This window comes from Mangifera indica, chromosome 6 (assembly GCF_011075055.1).
Source record: "Mangifera indica cultivar Alphonso chromosome 6, CATAS_Mindica_2.1, whole genome shotgun sequence".
NCBI classification, from domain to species: domain Eukaryota; kingdom Viridiplantae; phylum Streptophyta; class Magnoliopsida; order Sapindales; family Anacardiaceae; genus Mangifera; species Mangifera indica.
In genome coordinates this window covers 17285248-17310353 of record NC_058142.1, presented here as the reverse complement: position 1 = coordinate 17310353, position 25106 = coordinate 17285248, and the positions used below count along the sequence as shown (strand labels likewise).

General features: G+C 31.0%; 3 protein-coding genes across 3 annotated transcripts; 2 read left to right on the top strand and 1 right to left on the bottom strand.

Annotated features, from left to right (window-relative positions):
* Positions 1–5652: 5652 nt before the first annotated feature.
* LOC123218078 (protease Do-like 10, mitochondrial) lies at positions 5653–10123 on the bottom strand. The gene is made up of 8 exons (XM_044639289.1): positions 9679–10123; positions 8524–8769; positions 8224–8419; positions 7818–8077; positions 7322–7449; positions 6990–7193; positions 6532–6582; positions 5653–6170 (listed from the first exon to the last, which is right to left on the bottom strand). The coding sequence occupies exons 1-8, from the start codon at positions 10079–10081 to the stop codon at positions 5931–5933; spliced, it is 1728 nt and encodes a 575-aa protein (XP_044495224.1). The 5' UTR covers positions 10082–10123; the 3' UTR covers positions 5653–5930.
* Positions 10124–12420: 2297 nt separating this feature from the next.
* LOC123219735 lies at positions 12421–16214 on the top strand. Its single transcript, XM_044641717.1, has 5 exons — positions 12421–12592; positions 13455–13548; positions 14092–14203; positions 14454–15335; positions 16137–16214. The coding sequence occupies exons 1-5, from the start codon at positions 12421–12423 to the stop codon at positions 16212–16214; spliced, it is 1338 nt and encodes a 445-aa protein (XP_044497652.1).
* A 5417-nt stretch (positions 16215–21631) lies between these two features.
* Positions 21632–23809, top strand: LOC123218634 (protein ASYMMETRIC LEAVES 2-like). The gene is made up of 2 exons (XM_044640144.1): positions 21632–22029; positions 22968–23809. The coding sequence occupies exon 2, from the start codon at positions 22983–22985 to the stop codon at positions 23655–23657; it is 675 nt and encodes a 224-aa protein (XP_044496079.1). The 5' UTR covers positions 21632–22029; positions 22968–22982; the 3' UTR covers positions 23658–23809.
* Positions 23810–25106: the final 1297 nt, after the last annotated feature.

Here is a 25106-nt window from a genome sequence, read left to right as displayed (position 1 = left end):
AAGTCAACAACGCATCTGAAGAGAAACTGTCCAAACAGGAAAATGCAATCTCTAAAAATACAAGAACAAAAGGAAGAACCTTTAAACACTGTTATTAAATAGGTAATTACTGCACTACGAGGAAATACTATCTCTATATAGGATTTTAATTCTTCTATCCAAAAACAAGAAAAACTTACAACACCGCAAAGATTAATACATTCCAAGTCTTCTCATTCACTGGAAACGGAAAACTCTGACAAAAGGAATTCGAAATATCAAAAAGCCAGCACAACCTGTGTGGTGGAAGCACACTCTGAGAAGAACTGAAACTTCAATAAAAAGAGGAACTTTGAAATTGGAGAATGCAATAATAAAAACTCTGTGTTAAATAGGGGAGAAATCAAAATATTCTCAAACTCTTATTAAAAAGTTTTAAAAATTTAAATATATATTATTTTATTAAAATTTTTAATTAAAGTGAGAAATAAAAATATTATTTAGTTAAAAAATTAAAATTTTATTATATTTCTTTTCTTAATTTAAAAATTAACAATTCATTTCCCTTTTCTCTGATCGTAAAGTTCGAAAAGTAATCATTTCTCTCTTAAAGTTTTTTTGTCATCAAAGACAGTGAAGTTCATCATCTCTAACCATATTCTCTCTCTCTCACGACTTCTCTCTTTTTCATTCACTCAACTTTCCCTCTCTAATTATCTTTGTCTCAAACAAAGACAATTAAACTTAAAATTTCATGGGTAAAAATTTAGGAATATACTAAACGTTGGGTGAGAATAAGTCTTTTGGCCTAAAAACTAAAACATTCTTTTAGTCAATATATTTCTTTACAAAATGTATTCATTCATATATTATCGAATCATCATGTTGACGTGATAAAATTGTTTAATTGTAAATTAATTATTAATTTTTTTATTTCTCTTTATAAAATTACTTGGAATTAGACAAAGTCAAATGTTGTGTGACTTTTTTTTCTTATGAAAGTACTATTGGTATTATTTTCTTATAAAAGTTTTTTTTTTCAACTTTGTAAGAGGATTTTTGTTATTTTTAATATTATTTTAAAATCTACGTGTGACCAACTGATCTAATTAGTTTAATTGAAAATGGTGCCTAATTTAGTATGAATTATAACTAAATCTTGTTTTAATCATTAAATTAGATTAATCTCAAAATTGAATAGATAAATAGTAATAAACCATAATGCAATCTTTAAATCAAATCGGTTCGATCGTTATACTAAAATTAGCATGATGCCACATGGTTAAATTTGGTTATAAAATTTTAATTTTTCATGCTAACATCACTAACTTGACCATACATTCAAACCATTCGATTCGCTACCTAATCTTTTATCTTCTTTAATTACACTTTATTATATAATTTCAACATTACAAATTAGTGAAGTAAAATTTCAAATTACTATTAAATATAAGCTATAGTGCCCATCAATTTTTAAAATCCTAAAACCCCACCTAATAATCAATTTTTATTAAAATTAAGGATAAAATTATCATTTTAATTACAATATTAAAAATATATATAATTCATTATATTTTTCTCTCTAGATTTTAAAAACTAACAACTTTATCTCTATCTAAAGTTTTTTAATTTTGAAAAGTCACATTTCCTCTCTTCTCCCCCCTCCCCCCCAACTTATGATTTTTTTTTTCACCTCTTCGACCACCATCCTTAACCATCATCGACCTCTCCTTTCAACCCTAAATCGTCGTAATCTCTCCCTAAACCATCTCTTCATCTGGATTGGACAAATTCAGGCAATTTGTTCAGATGATGACAACACCTTTGTTTGGACTGGGGGTGTTCAAAATTTTCTGAATAACTAATTGAACTAATATCGAAATTGGTATATGAATAGAAAAATAGAGTATTTGTAAAACCGATTCAATTACTAGATTAAGATATTATGAAGACCAAACATTTGGTTTGGTTTTTGATTTACTAAAATTTGAAAATCAGTTACCCAATAACCGATTCAGTTTTCAAATTAAAAAGAGTAATAAAAAAAATTATAATAAAAATTTAAACATGTCTTTTAATGTTAAAATAAAAGTCCACTTATTATTTAAGGAAAACATGCTTTTCTCTTTTCCTTTCCCTTGGACGCTTCCACCCACCCTAGCGTGTTGATTGAACATTACAGAGTTGTAGCAAACTTGCGGTAAGCAATCACTTCTCAACACATGGTCTTTCTCTTTCATCTTCTTTTGTATATTCTTGCAACAACATTCACTGCAACAAGCTTCATCTTCTCTATTCTCATTCAAGATAAGTTCATTATAAACCAACACTCACTAGCTCAACTTAACAGCCAACCTCTTATCATTTTCCGACGACAATTATCTTGTTATTTTTCGATTACATTTATCTTATTTTTTTTTCAATGACATCAACAATGATTTCTTTCTCAAATCATATAATGTTCACTTACTTTATTAATGTCTTGATTTATTGTTTTTTAAGACTGTTAGAAAATTTGTTATGTAGTTTAATTAGAATATTAGGATAATATTTAAAAAGAAATTATTAGGATAATATTTAATGAGTTATATAAAAAGGAGTAAAAATTATAATAGGGGAGAAAAAATATTAGTTATTTGGGTATTTAGGTAATTATTGGCTGATAAGAAGGCTACGACCTTAGAGGAGGAGCTGACACTTCTTATTTATTGTCAATATTATTTATTTAATCTAATATATCTATTGGGTCTCTATCAAAGTGGTATCAGAGTAGTATGATTTTAATAATAGGGATAGTTGATATGATGCAAGATGTAAATGGAAGATAGAGGTTTGTCTGATGATTGACACAATTAGAAATCCGAACAATATGGGCAAATGAAATTTGTCTTTGTTGTGAAAGAATATAAAAACCTAATCACAACTGTGAATGTAAGTCATGGGTAGTTTTTGTGGTGGAAGAGGACAAATTGGATGAAGATGGCATTTTAATCATATTTGACAAGAAATAAGAAGAAAGAGAAACCCATTTGGTTGAAATGGAAGATTCCGACAAGGAAATTAAGGAAAACAATGAGATTGAAGCTCAACTACCATCACCGCTATCTAAGGAGGAGGAAGGTGAGGAAGTCATAAAAAATTTTGTTCAACCATCATCGCCACTATCTAAGAAGAAAGTCATTAAAAAACCTTGTAATTGACAACGAAGACAACAAGATCAAGGCTAAACTAAGAGTTCTTGCGGTGGATGATATTGAATTTGGCGAGAAAAAGGTTCTAATGTTGGGATTTAAAACATATGTGATCATGCTTAAGACGAACGATATCACAGTAGTATTTTTGACAACGGCAAATATGAAGTTGACTTTTCCGACCACCAACAACAATTGGATTGGCAAAATGGGAGAATTTTTTTCAAATTGGGTAGAAAGAGATGTAAAAAAACAAAATTGTTATTTGGGTATTTGGGCAGTCATTGGCTGATAGGGAGGCTACGACCTTAGAGGAGGAGTTGACACTTCTTATTTGTTATAAGTATTATTTATTTAATATAATATATTTATTGGGTCTCCATCATAAAGCAATACAACCTCGACTAGCATTTGCAATAACAGAAGGGAAATACATTGTTTTGAATAAAAACTCAAATATTCAACAAGGTAGATTTTGTTAAATGCAAAATGCACCACATTCATCAAACAAAATTAAATAAAAGGTTATTGAACTAGTCTTTTTTTTTTTCTGTTCTTGTCAAATTTGGTTCAAAATTGAGTAACCGAAAATTCAGTTTCGTTATCTGATAATTTGGTTTGGTTATAAATTGTTCGATTTCAATGTAAAACTTTAATGAAACCGAAAATTCGGTTCAGTTTACAAAAGCAGTTAACCAGTTTTGTATGCCTTTAATAAGGGCTCATCCAATCCATACAAAGATCTGGTGGTCGAAGTTTTGTCTATGACTTAGGGTTGAAAAGGGTAGCTATCAATGGCCAGAGAGGTGAAAAAAAGTAATTTTAGGTTTGAGAGAAAAATATGACTTTTCAAAACTTAAAAACTTTACGCATGAGTAAAATTGTTAATTTTTAAATCCTAACAGGGAAATATAATGAATTATATTTTTTTTTTATATTATTGTTAACCTTTAACCCTAACTAAAAATGTTAACAGAAATTGACTCATGAGTAGGACTTTCAGTTTTGAAAAATTAACAAGTGTAAGTTTAAAATTACACTATACCTTGGGTGTGAATAAATGTTTTGGCCTTAATATAATACCAATAATAAGAATTATCTCTCTTTATCAATCAATAAAACTGTACACTCACTTTAAATATACGATTGTGTATATATTTATACATGTTAATATGTAATTGATTGATTTTAAATTAAAAATAGATTAACATCCAATCATATGATGATATGTATAAATATATACTTATTTATATACTCAAAATAGATACATGTAGTATTTCTTAAGTGTAAATATTAAGCTTCTATTATGCAACGGTCAAAATAATATAATTGAAAATAATTAATTATAAGATTATTATATTACTAATTATGGTGACTAATATAATATTAAACATGATTAGGCATTAAGACTTCCCAATTGTTTCGTGGAGAGCAAGGCGCACCCAGCATATGGCTTAAATGGTTTCTAGAACTTAGAGTTGGACACTTGACAAGAAAAATAAATGTATGGACTTCATGTCAACCTACTTGCAAAATAGATAGTTTAGATTGATCCTTCAAAATTCGAATATAACTTGTATATAAGTGCCATAATGTATTCAGAATTTGTATCAAAATCGGTTGGTTGAAAAATATAAAAAATATATCGTGTCAAAATAGATAAAATGAATTGAACAAACTGAAACACGACCTTTATATAAAATAATATCAAATCGTTGATAAAAAGAGTCTTGTTTGTGTTAAGCATTTTTAATTTGAGGCTAATTCAAATTGTGTTCAGATTGAGTATCTTCTTACCATAATTGTTGGATAGAAAGTCTTTCTTGATTGGTTCCTTAATCAAATCCACATAAAACATGTGGATTTGAGTAAATTTTACTTCCAACACATTCAAGTAAATGTTTGGTAAACCTAGTTACAGATAGGGGAGTAATCGATCCATATCGTGTTTAAGGCTAACTCCAACTCAAATAGAATTTATAATGCTTAATTCAAGCTTGTTTGAAATGCCTTTGAAAGGCTACTAATAAAGTAAACAATATCATTAAAAAAATAAATAATATCACTAAATGAATAAACAATATCACCAAATGAATAAATAAACCAATCTCAAGCCGAGTTGATACATAAACGAGAAATTGACTTATTCGAATTAAATCATAAATTTATCGATACCAACTCAAACCAAATCCACTTGTAACTATAGATTGTTACTATTTATATCTACTTAAAAGTAGCATAATAAATATCTAAATTAGATCACTTGGTCAAACCAATTCCAACAGGACCAAGTGGATAGTCCAATCCAAATAAATGTTAAAACTCATTTTAATCAATCAATCTAACCGACCAAATTACACCCTAGTTAATAAAATGTAATTTGGGTTTTATATTTAATCACTAAATAAACAAAATTGTTTTAAAAAATGTAATAATTCTTAAGAATCCAAAAGAGTTCATCTAGCAAGAAATATGTATCATATACCACTAAACTATAATTCTCGTTGATTAAATATAGTTCTAACATTTATTTAATCTGTCACTGACAAAACCGGACAGACCCATTGACCGGATCAATGCCAAGTCTAGGTCTGCTCTTGAAAGTAAACCTCAAACATGGTAGTGTTGACACAGAAATGATGCTATTCCTAGATCAATATGTAACTAAAAGTGAAAGCTACAACTGACTCGATCACAAAACCAAAATTTTACTTTCTCTGCATTCATTTTAGTGACAATGTTCTGATTCTGAAGGCAGATTCAGCTTGCGCAGGCCAACTCAATTTCCGGGTTCTCTTCGCCTCTAAGGTCACTAGACATTGCAGACGGTATTCTGTGAAGTTTCAATATTCTATTTGTGGCAAGTTTCGCCTTCTGATAGTCCAATACAATTACCCTGTCATCATCCAAATCAAACCTCAAGCATTCTGAGCTACAGTTTTCGACTTGTTCAGATAGATGCTTCAAGTTTTCAATTTCCACCCCATTGACCCTCTTAATCTGTTGAACCACAATTGAGAACTCAGTTAAAAAAAATTGACCAGGGCCAAAATTTTACATCTAGGCTTATGCATACTAACTCATTGACCTATAAATTTTCATCCTGAATTGCTTTGCAGCATGCTTTTCCATGGTTAGATGCTTGTAAATCATCATCAATCAAATAGCTTTAATCATATCTAGGAGATAAAGTGGCAAAAAAGTAATCATAGGCCATCCATTTTCTGCTTTAAAAATGCTTTTTGCAAACATTTGGCTCATTTGTAGTTAAAGATAGTATGAAGGATAGATAACCCACTGAAGCACAGTTTAAATATGATTGATAATGATAACCATACGTAATTCTTGAAAATTAGCTCACCTGTAATTCTGCAAAACGCTCATACCCGGCACTGATATCATCCATCAGAACCTGAAGAAGACAAGTGATTTGTTACCAGGTAAAGCAGAAACTCTATGGCTTGATCACCAGGCCAGTCAAATTTGAATCAAGCAAAACCCTCCAACATAAAATGTGTTTTCCAAGATAAGATAATAAATTATTCTGATGAAATCAGAGGTTTAAAAAAATTAGAGGTACATGCATCCTCTTTAACCCAAAAAAGGGTACTCAAAATGGCTGTCAATGGGATCGCAAAAAGACACCAGAAGTATCAGCCAAAGAATGAAATTGATCATTTATCGCATAAATTATAAAAGAATGGTTTCAATGAGAAACTTAAATGATTCATACGCATTTTTTCAAAGCGTGAAATGTACAAGGAATATCTCAGGGAAACTTTAAAAGCAATCAAAGGGTTGCAAAAGAAGCAAGCATACCTGAGAAAGAATAACAAGTTGTTCACCAGCCTTCTTAGGCAACTCTCTCAATGCACGCTCACACAATCTACGTGGTGAAGTGTTATACCAATCTTCTCCATACTCATGAAGGTATGGCTGGGTAAGTGGAATAAAGACCAGGCCAGCAAAAATATAATAGCTAGGTAGCTTATCAAACTGATGCACTGGAACTAGTGGTTGCAACTGCAAAATCAACAAACTTATGGATCAGTCCCAACACATCACATTTAATGTATTTATCAAAAACTAATCTGCAAGCTACTAATATCATCAAATTTCAAGAATCTACAGAAAAGAGAAACATGTCTTACAGGTCGTAGTGTGATACTGAATTCGTACTCTTTGGCATCCCTCAAGACTCTAAGTAAACATTTTTCATTGGGTTTCTTCATTGACACCAAATGATCAAATGTTATCCGTTCTCTGTTACGAAAATGAACTGCAATATTGTAAATAACAATACAAATTAAGAACATAAATGAAACCACATATATCAAGACGCCAAAAGGGGACGATGACAATAACTTTTGAGCTCGTACCACTTTTCTTTAATTGAAGATCTAATAATGTTATGTTCTTGCGAAGTAGTAGGTAACCATATATACAAACTCAATTTTATCAAACTAGAAAAGCAATACCAAATAATTACATCTCAGTACAACATTTAAAATGTGGCTTTTTGTTTACTTGAAAACCTAACCTCAATTTTGCATTACTTAATCTTCCATATGAGGTAACAATTACTAAATTAAATGAAAACAAAATGAAATTTTATAAAATCATCGCAAAGAAGTTCAGAGTCAGTACCTGTCCCATCATTTGCTATTGGCACGGAATCGAATGCGAGGATGATATCATCTTTTTTCAAGATTTTATGAGCATCTGATAGAGGATTAATTTTGTCCACAAGTACTCCAGTCATTTCAGGTTTCATTCCAAAGTAGTTTCGAAGTTGAACATTCTCTGTGGTTTGGCATGATAGTCCTAGAGAGCAGAATCCAACATATTTTCCATTTTCCTCAACACCAATTATAAAATGCCTTATAACTGGAACAGGAATAATATAACTGCAAGGGACAATAAGACAAAATAGATGTCAGCCAGAGAAGGAAATTTTTTGCCAGATGAAAAGAAATATATTTTAGTCTGTATCTGGTTGCTTCCTAAATATAAACATAAGATACACGTGAAGAAGACTACTAAAGAAATTTACCCTATATTCTCGGCACCGGAAAGATTTTGAAAGGCAACACCAACAACTTTATTGCCCATAATTGCTGGGCCACCACTATTGCCAGGATTTATAGCAGCATCAATCTGTATAGCCATCAGCTGTGTTGCACCATGGACATATTGGGTTGGTTCAACTCTGGAAACAACTCCTTTAGTTACCGAAATGTTGTCACCACCTGCAACCAAGGAACACAACATTTTGCACAACATAAGTAATTTGCACCTCCACAGAAGATGAGACTACTTAAACAAATAAGAGATTGTAAAACATTGGAGGTACCTTGAGGATATCCAACAACTGCAACAGCTTGTTGAAGAAATGGAATATCTCCTAGCTCTAAAAAAGTCACACCCTCCCAAAATTCTTCACTATCAACAACAAGAATGGCTAAGTCACATTCATGACCCACGGCTTCAACTTGGGCTCTAAATTTGGTAGAACCACCATGCTTTCTTACCATCACAAATGTATGATCCGCCACCACATGAGCATTTGTTAGAATCTTTTTTCCATGAATAACAAATCCTACATTAATTCAAAAACCCAAAAATTATAAAATTAATAACTCACTTCACTTAAAAAAATATTCATGCACATCTAACCAAATTTTATTGCAGATGGAGCAGAATGCCATTTCCTAATACTAACTTCACCACTAAATAGGTTCATCCAACAAAATGACAATCAAGTGTGTTATGTGCATTGATTGTCATCATGCTCTCCTTACATCTTTCTACCATGGCACTTATAAGTTTCGAATGATGCTCAATGTTAAACCCTCACTGGAAAGCTTAGTTTTCAATAAAGTGATAACTTAACATAGTGTTAAAGCAAAAGGTCCAAAATTCAAATCCCTCAAATTCTTTGTCAAGGGAAATCTATTTCCTGAACTAATCTTTGTTAACACACTTCAAGCTGATGGACATAAAATTTTTTGCCAAGTCGTCATTTAAGCTAAAACCTTTTGGCCAAATGGTAACTTAACATGCTTAATAGCAATCTAAATGCATGTGTTGTACTAGAAAATTTCATGATATGGGCTAACATTCTTTATAACTCGATTAAATAAAACAAAGTAATTGAATAGTTCAATAAAAGATTACGAATAGGTTTAATTTGAAGGATAGTTCAGAGTAGGCTTCTGGATTATTGGATGTTTAATAGGTGGATCCAATAATCTCCTACATATTGGTTTCATCCTCTCTGAAACGCTAACTCAATGCATTCATTCAGGGAGTTATCAGGAGAAAAATAATATATTAGCATTTCATGTTGAGCATAATTTATCTAATCCACATCCAATTCAAGAGGCTGTTGGACCTAAAGCTAACACTTCTGAGTCAAGCTGCAGCTTCATATGCTTAATATGCATGCCATGGACTATGTGGAGCAAAAATTCAAATTCACAGGAAGAAAATGGAGAAAATGAAAAACCTGAACCGGTCGTCTCTCGTTGGGATTTGTTCTGCCACGGAAGAAAATAGTTGGGGCTTCTGGAAACTGTGAAAACCTTTACCACCGAATCCAAAGCCAGCTCAATTGCAGCATAAGTATTTGTCGTAACATTACCACTACTTTTCTTAACGAAACGATGTCGTACTGGTCGTCTTGCTCGTCGGCCTCCACCCAACTTGTCCCTGGTGCTTCTCAAAATGCTAGTTTCATGAGCCGCCGGCACCGTTACCGTGGTTGAAAAAAGGTAAAAATGAGGAAGATGAAACAGTCTGCCTGAGGTTGAGTTGGGGTTAGTTGAATTATTGAAGATGAGAAATGAGGAAGAAGGAGAAGGAAAAGAGGAGAGCCTGGTGGCGACTCTGCGCAATGCTGAACCCAGCATTGCTTTGTGAGGAAGAGGAAGAGCAGGAAGCAGAAAATTGAAATTGATTTTTGGTTTTTGCTAGGTTTTGTGAAAGTGGGCCTACCGGCTAGTATGCTTGGCCCATCTTATTAATAGAATGGGCCTATGTGTCCAAATTGTAAATTTCTCTCCCTTCAAGCCCATTACAAAGAGAGAAATCTCCTAGGTAAACCAGAAACGAAAGATGAAATGTGTATAGAGGTGTCGGCCGGCCGAAGCAGGCAATTTTAGCCTGGTATGCTACTGTAGCAGACTGTACCAGACCGTGACGAGAGCCATGTCACGTTGCATAGGGCCATGTCATGAGCCTTGTGTATTTTTCGAGTTAACCAAATCCAAATGGTTGCAATTGAGTAGGCTCTCGATCTAGTCCATTAACACTTCTAAATGTGCAGTTAGGCTATAATAACCAAACAGGGTAGTGTTAGGCTCGATTGGGTGTTGCCAACCTCGAGCTTGACACTTGGAGGCTCAAGCTTGAGATAAAAACAAATAACTCAAATTTGTTTCAAAAACTGAGGTTGCATCTAATATTTATATATTTGTCAATTATCCCTCTATATTAAAAGTGAAGTAAAACTTCCGGATATAACTATAAGATTTTAAACTTTTAAAGGTTTATTAATATCATACTTGAGTTAAGATCTCACAAGTTCATCAAGACGAGCAATAGCGAACTCAAACTCGATTAAACAATAACTGACTTAAGTCCAACTCAATATGAACCAAGGTACATACAACTCTATGTAAAGCAATAAAAGTGTAATCTTGCATTAATCTGTATACTTATAAATAACTTATCACCAAGAAATGTCTAGAGGAATTACATCGATTAAGATTTTATTTTCAGATATGATAATATACATACATACATACATATACACACACACACACATATATATATATATAATCAATAAAGATGGTCTTATCCTAAGACCATTAAAAATCAATGTCTTTAGGGCCGGATTGGGTCTTAATTTGATCAAAAGATTAGTCCACAGATAAATTGATTCGATCAATTAAGTGGATTTATGATATCATCATGATATTAATATGATACAAATAACAAGTTTTGACGTCAATAAAATAGTTGGAATAGCCTAACTTGGTGATGAATCACAAACCTGACATGAGTCACTCTATTTAACCTCAATTCTATCTAGTTTGATACTTAAAAATGGGTTTTAACAGAGAACCAAAACGGATTTATAATTGATTATCATTCAAACCAACAATCCAATCTAGATTTTGAAACTATGTTAAAAACCTAATGTTGAGATGAACAAAATTTGCACCCCTTCCCCTTTTTTACTTAGATTTTGCATCAAGAAGTTTGAATTCAAGAGTCGAAATATTGCAAACTTAGTCATTACATTGTGTGAAATAGCTCAATGATACCCAGACAAATTTATGAATTGTAGCACCCTAGACAAATTCTTTACTGACAAAATACATAAAAAAATATTGAATATAGATATCTCACATTGTTTGAAATATAAAATTAGTTCAATAATTTGATAAATGTTGATTAAATAGTCTGTAAGTTTTTAAATTATAAAATTTACTTAAGGTTGTCACAATTAATTATGAAACATTTAGTTAAGTCAAATCACATATTGTATCACGTATCAAAAACTTCATTTTTCGTATTAGATTTTGCATATCTTATTCTATCATAAGATACACATCTTTAAAAAAAAAAATGATAATAAAATAATAATAATTTTGATTATTATGTCAATATTTTAAAAATATCATAAATATCTTTTTAAAATCTAAAAACTTTTAAATACATTTGTACATGTCATCCCTTCTCAAAAAATACGTATTAATCCGTATTAATAATATGTATCGTATTGTATAATATACTCTCCATGTTGTATAACCTTATAATATATATCATTTTATATTGTACGATATATATAACGTATTGTATATAATAAGATAATTATAACTATGGTCAAATATATATATATATATATATATATATATATATATATATATATATATATATATATATATATGCTGATTTCCCATTACAATTGAATAATGTAAAGGCATCTCATTTGTCCCATTGAACAATGCCAAATGTAAACTTAGAGGAATCTATGTATTTTTATCCCAAAGCTTCTCATGAATTTGGAATCTTGGCTGCTTTGCATCGGCTTAAATGACAGAGACCTTTTCATGGCCGGCCTCCATTCCACATGTCAATCTCTTCATATTTCTTCCATTAAATTATTCAAGCCATTAAATTGCTTTCTATATATTCTTCACTACATTGATCTCTTCATCCAAGTTAATGTAAAATAAGAGTCATGAACAGTGGTGGTGGGAGGAAGACGAAGGTCCCTTCGATGCCATTGTTGTCCCAGAGAAAAGATAATAGAGATGAAGATCTTCTTCTCTTCAAGGAGTTGCATAAACGTGAAAAAAATCGACTTGCTAGCCTCCTTCAGCCGGATTCCGATGAGTTTGAGCCGAATTCCGGTACTTTACTCTTTACGTTTTTATGATTTTATGTGTGATTGGTAGTTTTATTATGTTGTTGGCTAGGGTTTAGTCATTCGTCAATGCCTAGCAAATTCAAGTGACTTCAAGTGATTTATTGATTGGGGTTGATGGTGCTTCCATTTGTGTATAGAAAGTTACTTAGAGTGGTGAGGTATTATTTGTTTTTGTCTTCATTGGTTTAATTGTTTTACTAAAATGTCTTGTAAGGAAGAGAGAGATAATGAATTTATATTAACTCAAGATCGTTGGTTCTTGTTTAATGTAAGAATTTAATATTAACACAACCCCCAATTGAGGCACATCTGATATCGTCCCTACATATAGGTAGTGTTTGTTTTATCTTTCATCGATCTTATATTTTTACCATTAAAATACACCTTGTGAAGGGAGGAGAAACAATGGACTTATATTGACTCAAGACAGTCAAATTTTAAAATCAACCGTCTCTAGTTAAGAGGTTTAAGAAGAACACTTAACATAATCCCCACCAATGACATCATTATTAATATTGCCCCAATTTGTATGTACAACATTACTTAAAGCTATAAGATATTACCTATTTTGACTTTTGTTGGTTTTATGATTTTATCGTTAAAATACGTTTTACAAAGGAGAAGCATACAAAAGAAAAGTGTATAAACGAGTTTATATTAGCGTAAAATCCTCGATCTATTCTGATTTAATGTATAAAGAGAGATGATGTTACATTATATTTATGGTACAAATCGATCAAACTATTTCAATGGTCAATATAAAGAACAATAACGCCTCTTGATTGGTAGTATTATTCTTATATATAAATATAATTATTTTTTACATTTGCAATGTAATGTTACAGGAAATTATTCACTGTACAGAATTGCATCAGGGAAGAAAGGAACAGGATATGACCTCTTTGGTGAGAAAGAGAAGGAGAAAAACGACTATGATTGGTAACTAATTTTTTGACTAGTAATACTACATGCATTTAAGGGTGGATTCGACCTAAGATTGTTGAGTTCGATTGTCAACTTAGTTCAAATAATCTCAACTTATGCAAGTTCAAACACAAGGATTTTGTAGTGTCGAGCTTGCACTTGGAAGTATTCGATTAATTAAATTTGCAAGCTTGAAAAAGTTAGATTGAAATTGGCTAAAACAATTTCATTTTGTTAAATATACATCAAAATAATGTCGTTTTAATTGATTTTGACTCGACAAGCTTGAGTTAGTTTGAGAGGAGCTCAATTCTTTTAAGTTAAACCAAATTTGAACTGACCTAAGTTTGAGCTTGGTTCGATTAGAATCTGCCCTTTTCATACACTAATGATAGGTATAAACACTAATTAACATCATATGATTGGATGTTATTTGATCTCTAATTAGAATCACCTAACTAATCACTTTATAACTCATCAAATGTTTGTAACCATACATAGTATTAACAAACTTATTTAAGGTTTAATTATTTATCAGTTTGATGAATGTTTATGAAGGTTAAAGACGCCACCAGCCACTCCATTATTTCCATCCTTAGAAATGGAAGCCATCGGTGCCCCTGAACTTGTTATTCAAAGGGAATTACCAATTGTGCAACCTCTCTCAAGAGTATGCTTATTTATAAAAAGTATAATACTATACACACACACACACACACACACACAAATGTTTGGGTTTTAACAGATACAAACATACTAACATATCATCATGTGATTAAATGATTTTGAATGGAGATAATGTAAACAATTATATTATCTAATCACTTGATGACATATTAATTTATTTGTACTTGTTAATATCTACTGTTCGTTTTGTATAGTGCATCCCTTTGATATAGGGTAAAAAAATATTTGTGTAGTTTGCAGGCAATTCAGGAGCGCAAAAGGGAAGCAATAACAACTTTAAAAGGCCGAAGTCTCCAAAACCTAAACCTAGAATCTCTCAAAGATCAATGGCTCCGAGTCAAAGCTCAAGTATGCCATCTCAAACCAAAACCTTCAAAGGAACAACAATTTTAAACCAAAAAACAACACCATCGCCTAATGATTTGAACAACAAAAAAACAAACATGAACACCAACAAAAATACAAGAACAGTCACTAATAATCAAATTGATAGTTTTCTAGCATCTAACCTCTCTAAAACCTTAGCGGAAACAACAATGGATGCTCTTACAACCACAAAAACAAAGCCAAAAAGTCGGGGTGTGTCACCCTCGATGCGGTCTACAATTTCTACTCAAATCCTAAGTTTTTCTAATGAAACACCCTCTAATTTAAAGACTACCACTAATCGCTCCATTTCTGCCACAAAGGGTCGACCTAATACTGATCGATTAACTTCAGTGACAAAAGGTCGACCTAATACTGATCGCTCAACTTCTACAATGAAGACTCGAACTAATTCAACAATGTTAACTCCATTGGTGCAACAAAACATAGATGATCGACAAGTTGTAGCTAGATCAAGGAGGCAATCGTGCTCACCAGGCGTCACGAGGGGTCGAAAAGTTGAGGCCAAGGAAGGTGAAGGAAAGAGAATGATGGTTAATTTAGGAACACAAAATAATTTTGTGGGGAGTAAGATGGTGGAGAAGATGATGAATGCTAGAAAAAATTCAATAGGTGATCAAGAGAAACCAGAAACAAAAACGAAGTCTCGTGGAGCTTCCATTTCTCATGGAAATGCTTTTGGAAGCTTGATGTCTAAGAGTTCTTTAGACATGGCTCTCAAGCATATGGTAAGCAATTCTTCTAGCTTTTTTTTTTTTGTTTTCTATATAATTCTTTTACTTATTTTGCTTTTGTTACTGAACATATACACACATATACGTATATATACAATTATTAAATTGGAAAGTGTATAAAAAAAATTATTTACATCAACTAAATCCTAAGATCCTTTGACATATAATTTGTGGATAATCAATAAGAAAGGAAGTGTAAAAAAATAATGTGCAAACAATCGATAATTAACATGTATAAATAAAATAACGTATCATTATGTGACTGAGTGATTTTGAATTAAAAATAAAATAAAAAATTAAGTTATGCAATCAAATTTTAACACATCAGTTTATTTATATCTATGATTACCCATCTTTTGTAATTGTACACGTAGTATTACTCGTGTGAAAACTATGTTTTTGTATTTTGTACTTTATAATGAATTTGAATTTCTTTTTCATCAATTTTTAATTTAAAATATTAATACTTTTAAAGTGTTATTAATGGTTCACAATTAATTTGTCCAGCTTAAAATGGTTGGAGGTATCACTACCAAATATATTTAATTGGGCTTTAGCCCAATTAACAAATTGGGCCAAGTTTAGATTAAGTTAACTTGTTGGGTCATTTTTGGTCGGGTCGGGTTGAGCTCATCAAAGCAGTTTCTTTTTTAAATTTGATCACACTTATTTCAAAATTTAAATGGTAAAAATAAAAATAAAGTATGATCTACAAGTTTGGGGACTCAATTTTTTTTTTGAATTAAATTAAATTTATTTGTGTTCTTATTTATTATGATATTATTCATTATACAGGATATTAAACAAGATCGAATTAATCCTCGTCTAAGAAACACAATGCCTTCGAAGAATTCCACCCGAGATGAATTTTGAAGCTCTTCAAAAATCTCCAATTGGGAATTTAAATTTTGAAGAAATATGAATTTATGTCTATTGTTTTTTTAATTTTCATTGATGTTGCAAAGTTTATATCATTAAACTAGCATTAATGTATTAATAAAATGGTAGTATTCTTACTACATTTCTAAATTATGTGTGGCCAGAGATTCGTTTATGTATTCTAACAAGATATTGATGTGTCATCATGTGATTATATATTACTTAATTTCTAATTTAAAATTATTTAATTATATTATGATAGGTTAATATTTATATTCGTATTTATTCGTAGGCATATATGTATTTAAAAGAATAATTATATTAGTGTATCATAACTATATTGATTAGAAGAAAATGAATATTACTCATCACATTATCTTATAATTAAAATAACTTAATACATCAACACCATTATCAGTATATACTCGAATAGGGTTGGATTTGATCTAAAACAAGTCTAAATAAAACTCAACTCTGGATTGATTTGAATCCAAAGAGCAAACTCAAAATCATTTCATTATTGATGAATTAAGGTTTGAATTCAATTTAAAAATAATTTAACTTTAAAATTAGTTTGAATTTACTCAAACTTTGTTCTTTTATACTCGAGTTATGTTAAATTTGGTTTAAGATTGACGAGTTGAAGCTCAAATTTGATTAAAAAATAATTTAACTAGTAGATTCAATCTGAGTAATCTCGAATTCAAAGTGTTTATACTTTAACCTAGTTGATACTCAAGTTAAGTTAAGCTTAAGTCCCAACTTAAAATTGGTTTGAATAAAAAAGTTTCTGCTTAAGAGCGACAAGTTGGGTTTGAATTCAGTTTAATAAATTTTTAACTTTGAATTCAATCTAAGCCAATTCGAACTAAGTTTTTTATACTCAAGTAAAGATGTACACAATCCAGTTTAATACGATTTAAAAGTTTTTTTAAACCAAACTAAAAAAAATTAAAAATTTTAAACTAAACTAAATCAAACTAAATTGAAAAAGTATGGTTTGATTTAGTTTGGATTGCGGTTTGAATCAATTAAAATTTTTCACTTCTAAACATACATTATTTAATAAAATTAATTGAATTATAGTTTTCTAAAATATAATATAAACATGGAAAATAAATATGAAATATATAAACAATATATATGTAAAAAAAAGTGACAAAATAAATATAAAAAAAAATTGTATACCTAATTGTATATTGAAAAATTCTATCAAATAAAACTATATATATGTATTTTTTAAAAAATACAATTTATGGTTTAATTTGGATTAAAAGTCGCCAAATCGCAACTAAGGGTGGATTCGAGTCGGGTCGAGCCCAAACACCCCTTGGTTCGAGTTTGGCTTAGACATAAAATGGTCCAGCTTGAATTTAGCTCCAGTTCATCAAGTCAAAATTAAGTTCGACTCGAGTTTGGCTAAAATGAAAAATAGCTTAGCTCAGTTCGATTTGAGTTTAGCTCGATTTCGTAGCTTAAATCAATGGTTCTAATTTGTAGCTTGGTTCAACTCAAATTAATGGTTCGAATGTATGACTTAAATTCGTGACTCGAGTTCGTGGTTCATTGACAAAATGATATCGTTTTATTCAAATAATATTCAAAGCCGAACAAAACTACGAATTTGAACTACCAATTCGAACTACTGAATTCGAGTTGATTTGAGCCAGATCGAGCAATAAATTCAAACTACTAATTTGAGCAATGAATTCAAATTAGATTTGAGCTTAACCAAATCGAATACCCCTTGGCTCGAGTTTTGCTTGAATTAAAAAACAAGTCAAATCTTTCAGCTCAAGTTCGGTTTGAATTTTAATTAAATGAATTTGAGTCAAGCTAAATCGAATCAAATTGATTTTCAAGACCGAGCTGAGTTGGATTATATCCAAGCCTAATCGCAACCCAAACTAAAAATTGTTTTAAAAAATTTATTAACCCAAACCATACATTTTAAAAACCAAATCAAACTGTAATTTTTAAGTGATTTACTCTAATTTTACGATTTAAACTAAATTATGCATACTTTATACTCGAGTTAGCTTAAATTCGATCAAGATTGATAGGTTAAAGCTTGAATTTGACTCGAAAATAATTTGACTTTTGATTAAATCTAAATCAACTCAAACTTAGATCGTTTATACTAGAACTCAGTTGATACTTGAGTCAGATTAACTCAGTTGTACTTGATTCAACTGAGTCCAAATAAGACTCAACTTGATATGACTTAAATATAAAAAGAGTAACATTATGTATAAAAATTTTTGGTAGATAATTCGAGTACAAAAATAATTTGTCATTAGGTGATTGAGTGTTATTTTATCTTTTACTAAAAATAATCTAGTCACATGATAATATATCATTTATGTATAACATTGACAACCTATGGTTTAAATTCGGTATAAAAATATTTTTATTTTAAATTCAATATAAGTCAACTCAAAATTAATTTATTTATCAAAATAAATCTAATTATTAATTTAAATTTAATTTATTTGATCTAAACTCAAATCCGAACAAAGACAATCCAATTCAATTACCCTGTCTCGATGGAATATAGAAATTATTGTTTGTCCTACACGCAACGGAAGCATTTATGATGGGAGTAAAATTAATGAAAATTAAATAGAAGTTGGTGGGAAATTATATTATGGTATGAATCTGCGTGGGGTAGGGGGACAGATGCAAAATCTGAAACCCTAATAAAACTCTCGAACGGACGGAGGAAAGGTCTTGTCGCAACAAGACAACATCCTCCAGATCCCTCCGGAAGTCTCTGTAAGAATAACAAGAAGCAAGCCAACAAAAACCCCCCACACCTACAACTTGTTTTCAGAATTTTGACTAGTTGTTTTAATATTTAGATTGGATATTAATCTACAATATCAATTTAAATTAATGATTGGTTTGATACATAGTTTAAATAAATATTTAAAATAATTTTATATTAAATATGAATTATAATTAATCAAATTTGTTTCGCCTTGCAATAATGCATGTTTATTTTCATTTACGAAAAACTAACTTCAATTAATAATATTAAAAAATAAAACTGTATCTTATTTTCCTCTTTAGTTTAAAAAATTAACAATTTTTTTTACTCAAAAATTTGAAAAGTTACATTTTCCCACTGTTAGGTTTTACTTTTCTTTTTCCCATTTTTCAGCCACCTTCTTCATCTCCAGCTGACAGCCTATGCCCAATCTCTCTCCTACCCCACGATCTCTCTCCTAACCTTATCATTTGTAAAAAACAAAATGATTGAAAATGAACTGAATGAATCGTCTGTAGAAAAACAATGAAGATGAATTGTCCATTGGCACTTCGTTTTCGATGGACGATTGCCCATCTTTGTCTTCGTCTTTATGAAGATGTTTGGAGGGAGCGCCCATCTTCACGAAGACGAAGACAAAGACAAAGAAGGGCAAATTGTCCGTTGAAAACGAAGTGATGATGGATGATTTGTCTTCTTCGTTTTTAATCAATGATTTGTTTGTTTCATTTTCAATGGATGATAGGGTTGCGGGAGAGATCATCAGGAGGGAGAGAGACAAGGTAGACAGAGAAGCTGGTTTGAAAATGGGAGAAACAAAAGTAAACCTTAACAAAAAGAAAATGTAACTTTTCAAACTTTTGAAAGGAAAAAAATTTCAGTTTTTTAAACCAATGAAAAAAATAAGATGAAGTTTTATTTTTTTAATAGTATTTGTTAAATAATATTTTTACCTTTAAATTTAAAGGATTTTATAAACTTTAACCGCTGATGAGTGGATATTTGAGATTTTAAAACTTAATGACTGAAAATTTAAGAATAAACTAAACTTTGAGTGGGAATAAGTCTTTCGACCTTTCAAAATATCGTGTTTACTATATTAATAATAATAATAATAATAATAATAATACAAATTTTAAACTTAGAAGAGCCACAACCATGCCCCGATGTTCAACACATTGCTTCCACTAAAATAATACCATATGACAAATTTTAAATTTGGGAGAACAACATTTAAAGTTAGTTATTTTGATTAGAGTCAAAATTAGAAGTTTATACTTTCCAATTTTGGATTCAAAGTTTCATACTTTACACTAATCATCTTGACGAACACAATAGACTTCGAATATTGGATTAAACAAAGAAATTAGTTCTTATGAATATCAATATAACAACTCTCAACATATTGGATTGAAAAAAAATTAAATGTTCATTATTAATGTCAATTATTTAATTTTATAATATATACACTATACAAATTGGATATTTAAGATCATAATACAAATTGTTAGCGAACTGAGTATTCAAGTTACACATTATTTCTTGACAATATTGATTGAGTAATTCTACATGTACTAACAGAAGTGTATTAATGGCTCAGTTGTGTCCATGTGATTAGATAATTTATTTTATTTTTATTTTAAAATTACTCAACTATATAACGACATGTTAACTTGATATTTATTAATACTCATTTATTATGACATAAAATATTACTAAAAATCAGTGTCAAAGACCTAATATATGATGTAAACTATAAACAAATTAGGTATTTTAAGATAAATATCATTTTTTCAATATTGTTATATTAATAAAATAAAAAGGTCATCATCGATGTTAAAACTTTAAATTATAGTAAAAATTGGTGATAAATTAGGGTTGGATTTAATCCGAACAATTTAAGTTCGAATTCAAATTCAGATTGAATAAGTCAAACTTAAGCCAAATAAAAACAAACTAGGTTCGATCCAATCCAAAATTTTGCATGAGTCATTTATCAAAGAATAATGTTATACTTACCCATTTTTAAATACATAAATGAGTACACACATAATATGTCATCATATGATTAAGTTTTACTTTATCTTTAATTTAAAATCACTAAATCATTTTGTGACATATATTAAATGTATATTCATTTGTGTACTCAAAATAGATACATATAGTTTTATTGTTTATAAAATTATAAGTTTAATTGTTTTTTAACTAATCAATCATGAGTTAATTTCGAACAAACTCTTTTGTATTCGAATCAATCTCTAATTGGATCTTATTTGATCTCAATAACATTTGAAACCTTCCCTCATAAACTCGTTTTTGTGTGTGTATATATATATATATATATATATATATATATATATATATAAATTTCGTAAATGAGTCAAGTTTAAACTTATTCAAACAGTCAAAATATAAAGTTAAATTTTTTTCAAACCGAATTCAAATTTTAGGTTATCAATTATAAACAGATCTCAAACTGACTCTTTTTAATTTAAATTAATTTCAAATCAAGCGTTGTTCAAACTCAGTAGCACCATTATTACTATTATTATTATTACATGGTGATGATGAAGCAAAACGAGGAACGTCATTGAAACCCTCCTTCAAATACTCATCAATGTATATTCTCTCACTCATTCCATTTTGCAGTAGCTACAAACACTAGCTCTCTCTCCTCTGTGTTTTTGTTTTGCTTTTCTCTCCGCCTCCTTAGCCTCTGCTTCTGGGCGACTTTCCCTTTCTCCGCCGCATTTACCTCCCTCTCCCTCTCCCTCTCTCTCTCTCTCTCTCTCTCTCTCTCTCAGTATTTATACACAAAAATCCCCCCTAACCCTAATAAACTTCACCTCCTATTTCGCTCCTACTCTTCACCATCATCTTTCTATGCATGTTCCATGCCTTTTGCTTTCCGGCGAACAAATCGAAACCCATCTAAAAAACCCACCAGTTTAATTGCATGAGCTTCTCATCCCCTTAAACTGATAAAAAAAAGAAAGAAAATCCATCCATCTTCAAGACTTGAAGAAGAAGAAGTAAAAGGTTTGACTTGTTTGTTTACTTACTACAAAGTACATTTTATTTGATTTTGATTAAAGTTTCAAGGCTACAAAAAGAATAAGAATAATAAACAGATCTTAAAAATTCTTCATCCCAAGATCTTATTATGATTATAAACAGTCAAGAGTCAGAAAGTTCCACCGTTTTTGTATATTTTAATTTTGCTTCTTCTTCACATTATCGCTTTATTGCTTTCTGTGTCAATCCCAAAAAATGAACCCTTTTGATCCATTGAAATAACCAAACTCTCACGAGATCCAATCCTCCATTCTCAACCTTTCTATCTTCTCTCTTTCACCATATTTAGAGTCAAAAAAATATCCTCTAGAATTGTATAAATAAATTTCAAGTTTTATGTATCAATTTAACTTCCTTTTTCATACTTCATCTCCCTCAAGTTTATATGTGAAGATTTCATTTCATTTTTATTTTCAAATTCTGACAGAAAAATAAAATCATAGCAGAATAATTTCTCATAATTTGATTAACATTTGACAGCTCCTGTAACGGGTAATCTTTCCAACTTTATGTCTCTTTCACATGGCAATTTTCATTTTCTGTAAAAATAAAAGTTGTATTTTCAACCCTAAAACTAAAAGCCCTAGTTAACCCCTTCACCATCTCCATCTCCATCTTCATCTTCATGTCCAAGTTCACTATCATCTTCATCATCAGCATCATCATCAAGATCTCTCACCCTCATGGTACAGTTAATATATATATATATGTATGTATGTATGTATGTATGTGTGTGTGTGTGTGTGTGTGTGTGTGTGTGTGTGTGTGTATCATTTCTTTTACATGGTGTTCTTTTTATGACTGGAACCTGCTCGATTTCGCTGGATATGTAAACCCCAGCATGCACTGGATAATTCAGGGTATTCTTTTGATTTACATGGTGTTTTTGTTTTGGGTTGCAGCGAAGAAGATACAAGATGGCATCATCATCGAATTCTCCATGCGCGGCGTGTAAATTTTTGAGGCGGAAGTGTCAACCGGAGTGTGTTTTTGCTCCGTATTTTCCACCGGACCAACCTCAGAAATTCGCCAACGTGCACAAAGTTTTCGGAGCGAGTAATGTAACGAAGCTTCTGAACGAGTTGCAGCCGTCGCAGCGGGAAGACGCCGTGAATTCTCTTGCTTATGAGGCCGACATGCGTCTCCGCGATCCCGTGTACGGCTGCGTCGGAGTTATTTCTTTCCTGCAGCACCGTCTCCGCCAGCTGCAGATGGATCTCCGCTGCGCCAAGTCCGAATTATCAAAATATCAAAACCTCGGCATCACCGGCCACGCTGGACTCATCGCGGCCGCGGCTGCAGCTGCCACCACCACCCACAACCACAACCACCATCATCCCAACATGGGCATCAATCTGATTGGCGGCGGAGGTGGCACCGGAGGTGGAAATGGATGTGAACATCACTTTCATCACCACCAATTCTTCCCTAGAGAGCATCAGCAGCAGATGATAAGGAGCTTCGACAACGGCAACAACTACGACTCCAGCCTTCTTGCCATGAATGTCTCCGCCAGCATTGGCCAACTGAGTCAGTTCCAGCAACCTAGGGCTGCCGCCGGAGACGACCGCCTCACCATTGATCCATCTTAGGGTTAGGGTTTCTGTGTTCCCTTTCACCCATAATTGTCATAGGAATTAATTGAAAACTTGAATTTCATATCATCATCTTCCTTGTGCGGATCAAAACTTATTCTTAGAATCAATTTTAATATCAATAGTTACTATTATTATTATTGTTGTCATATATGTTCATCTTTTTATCTTATATAATTAGGGTTTCCAAATAAAATCAAAGTCAATTAATTTGAGTTTCAACAAGGTAAAAATATATTTCAAGGTCTTATAATGACGAGCTTTTGAGAGTTTGACTTGATAAATAATTTTTCATACTATCATATATTTGAGCTAGTGGTGGGTTCGAATCAGTTCGAATTTTAGATCAGTTTAAGTTTAATTCAAATTCATAATACCTAATTTGATTTTAAGTTTGTTAGATTTGTGCATGTTGTCACTAGAGGGTTGTTGGTGTGAGGAATAGTACTATCGATGGGTAAATAATTTTATTGATGAAATAAATAGTTTTATTGAAGGAGTAAAATGAAGTGTGCTACTAAAGGGATAAATGAGTCAAACCCAAGCCAAATTAGAGGGATAAATGAGTCAAACCCAAGCCAAGTTAGAACTCTAACTTGAGTTTGATATATTTGAGCTAAATGGTGGGTTTGAGTCAAGTTCCTAATCCAAATTGCTCGAATTTAGACTATTGTTTAGTTAGGCTTGAATCAGAGTTTGTTTCACAAATGATTATTCTTCTTTTTCTTATACATATTCTGTATTGGAACGATTTATTGTTTTCTTCAATAATTTCAAATACGATAAGTTCAATCGTAAACTAATAATTGTAACTTTAAACTAAATTGGAATTAACTGTAGTTGAATTTAACTCAGTATCGAATTTACCCATAATCAATGTGTATATATTGATAATACAAAGGCGTGTGAACTGGATGCCATGTGATGACAGCTCTAATTATTATGACAATTGGAGACACAATTCCCAGTGTTGACCAAAAAAAGGCCTACCAAGTATTATTTTGCAGAGGAAAGATTAATTTAACTAATTAAATTTAAGATATTTTGTGGGAAATGTAGAATGAGCAAGTTATTACCCACAGTTGAAAATGTATGCATCAGTGTCCTAAATCCACACTTTTTCTTATCATTCAGTCTCCACTGCGCACAGTTGGTTGCTCGCGTGATTTACCCCTTTCTCTTTTTCACCATCCCGATTTCAAACTGCGTATACAGATTTGCATGAAGTTTCTTAAAATGGAGGGTTAGATTTGAAACAGATTAAGTTGGGTTTGAATTTTCATTTAGCCTAAACTCATCATATTCGAATACGACTTTTAGTTTGATAACTCAGTTTGAATTTAACTTATTTATCTATTTGATAACATTATTTATCTTTTATTAATTTTGTTTACTCTATCAACAACATTTTTTTTATTCTGTCAAAAGTCCTTCAGTGACATTGTA

Coding starts and splice junctions, on each gene's coding strand:
- LOC123218078 (XM_044639289.1), bottom strand. CDS start 10,081: ATGCTGGGTTCAGCATTGCGCAGAGTCGCCACCAGGCTCTCCTCTTTT. Junction 8,420..8,523: donor AGTTGTTGGATATCCTCAAG/GTACCTCCAATG, acceptor CCTTGGTTGCAG/GTGGTGACAACATTTCGGTA. Junction 7,450..7,817: donor AATAGCAAATGATGGGACAG/GTACTGACTCTG, acceptor ACAATATTGCAG/TTCATTTTCGTAACAGAGAA.
- LOC123219735 (XM_044641717.1), top strand. CDS start 12,421: ATGAACAGTGGTGGTGGGAGGAAGACGAAGGTCCCTTCGATGCCATTG. Junction 13,549..14,091: donor GAGAAAAACGACTATGATTG/GTAACTAATTTT, acceptor ATGTTTATGAAG/GTTAAAGACGCCACCAGCCA. Junction 15,336..16,136: donor ACATGGCTCTCAAGCATATG/GTAAGCAATTCT, acceptor TTCATTATACAG/GATATTAAACAAGATCGAAT.
- LOC123218634 (XM_044640144.1), top strand. CDS start 22,983: ATGGCATCATCATCGAATTCTCCATGCGCGGCGTGTAAATTTTTGAGG.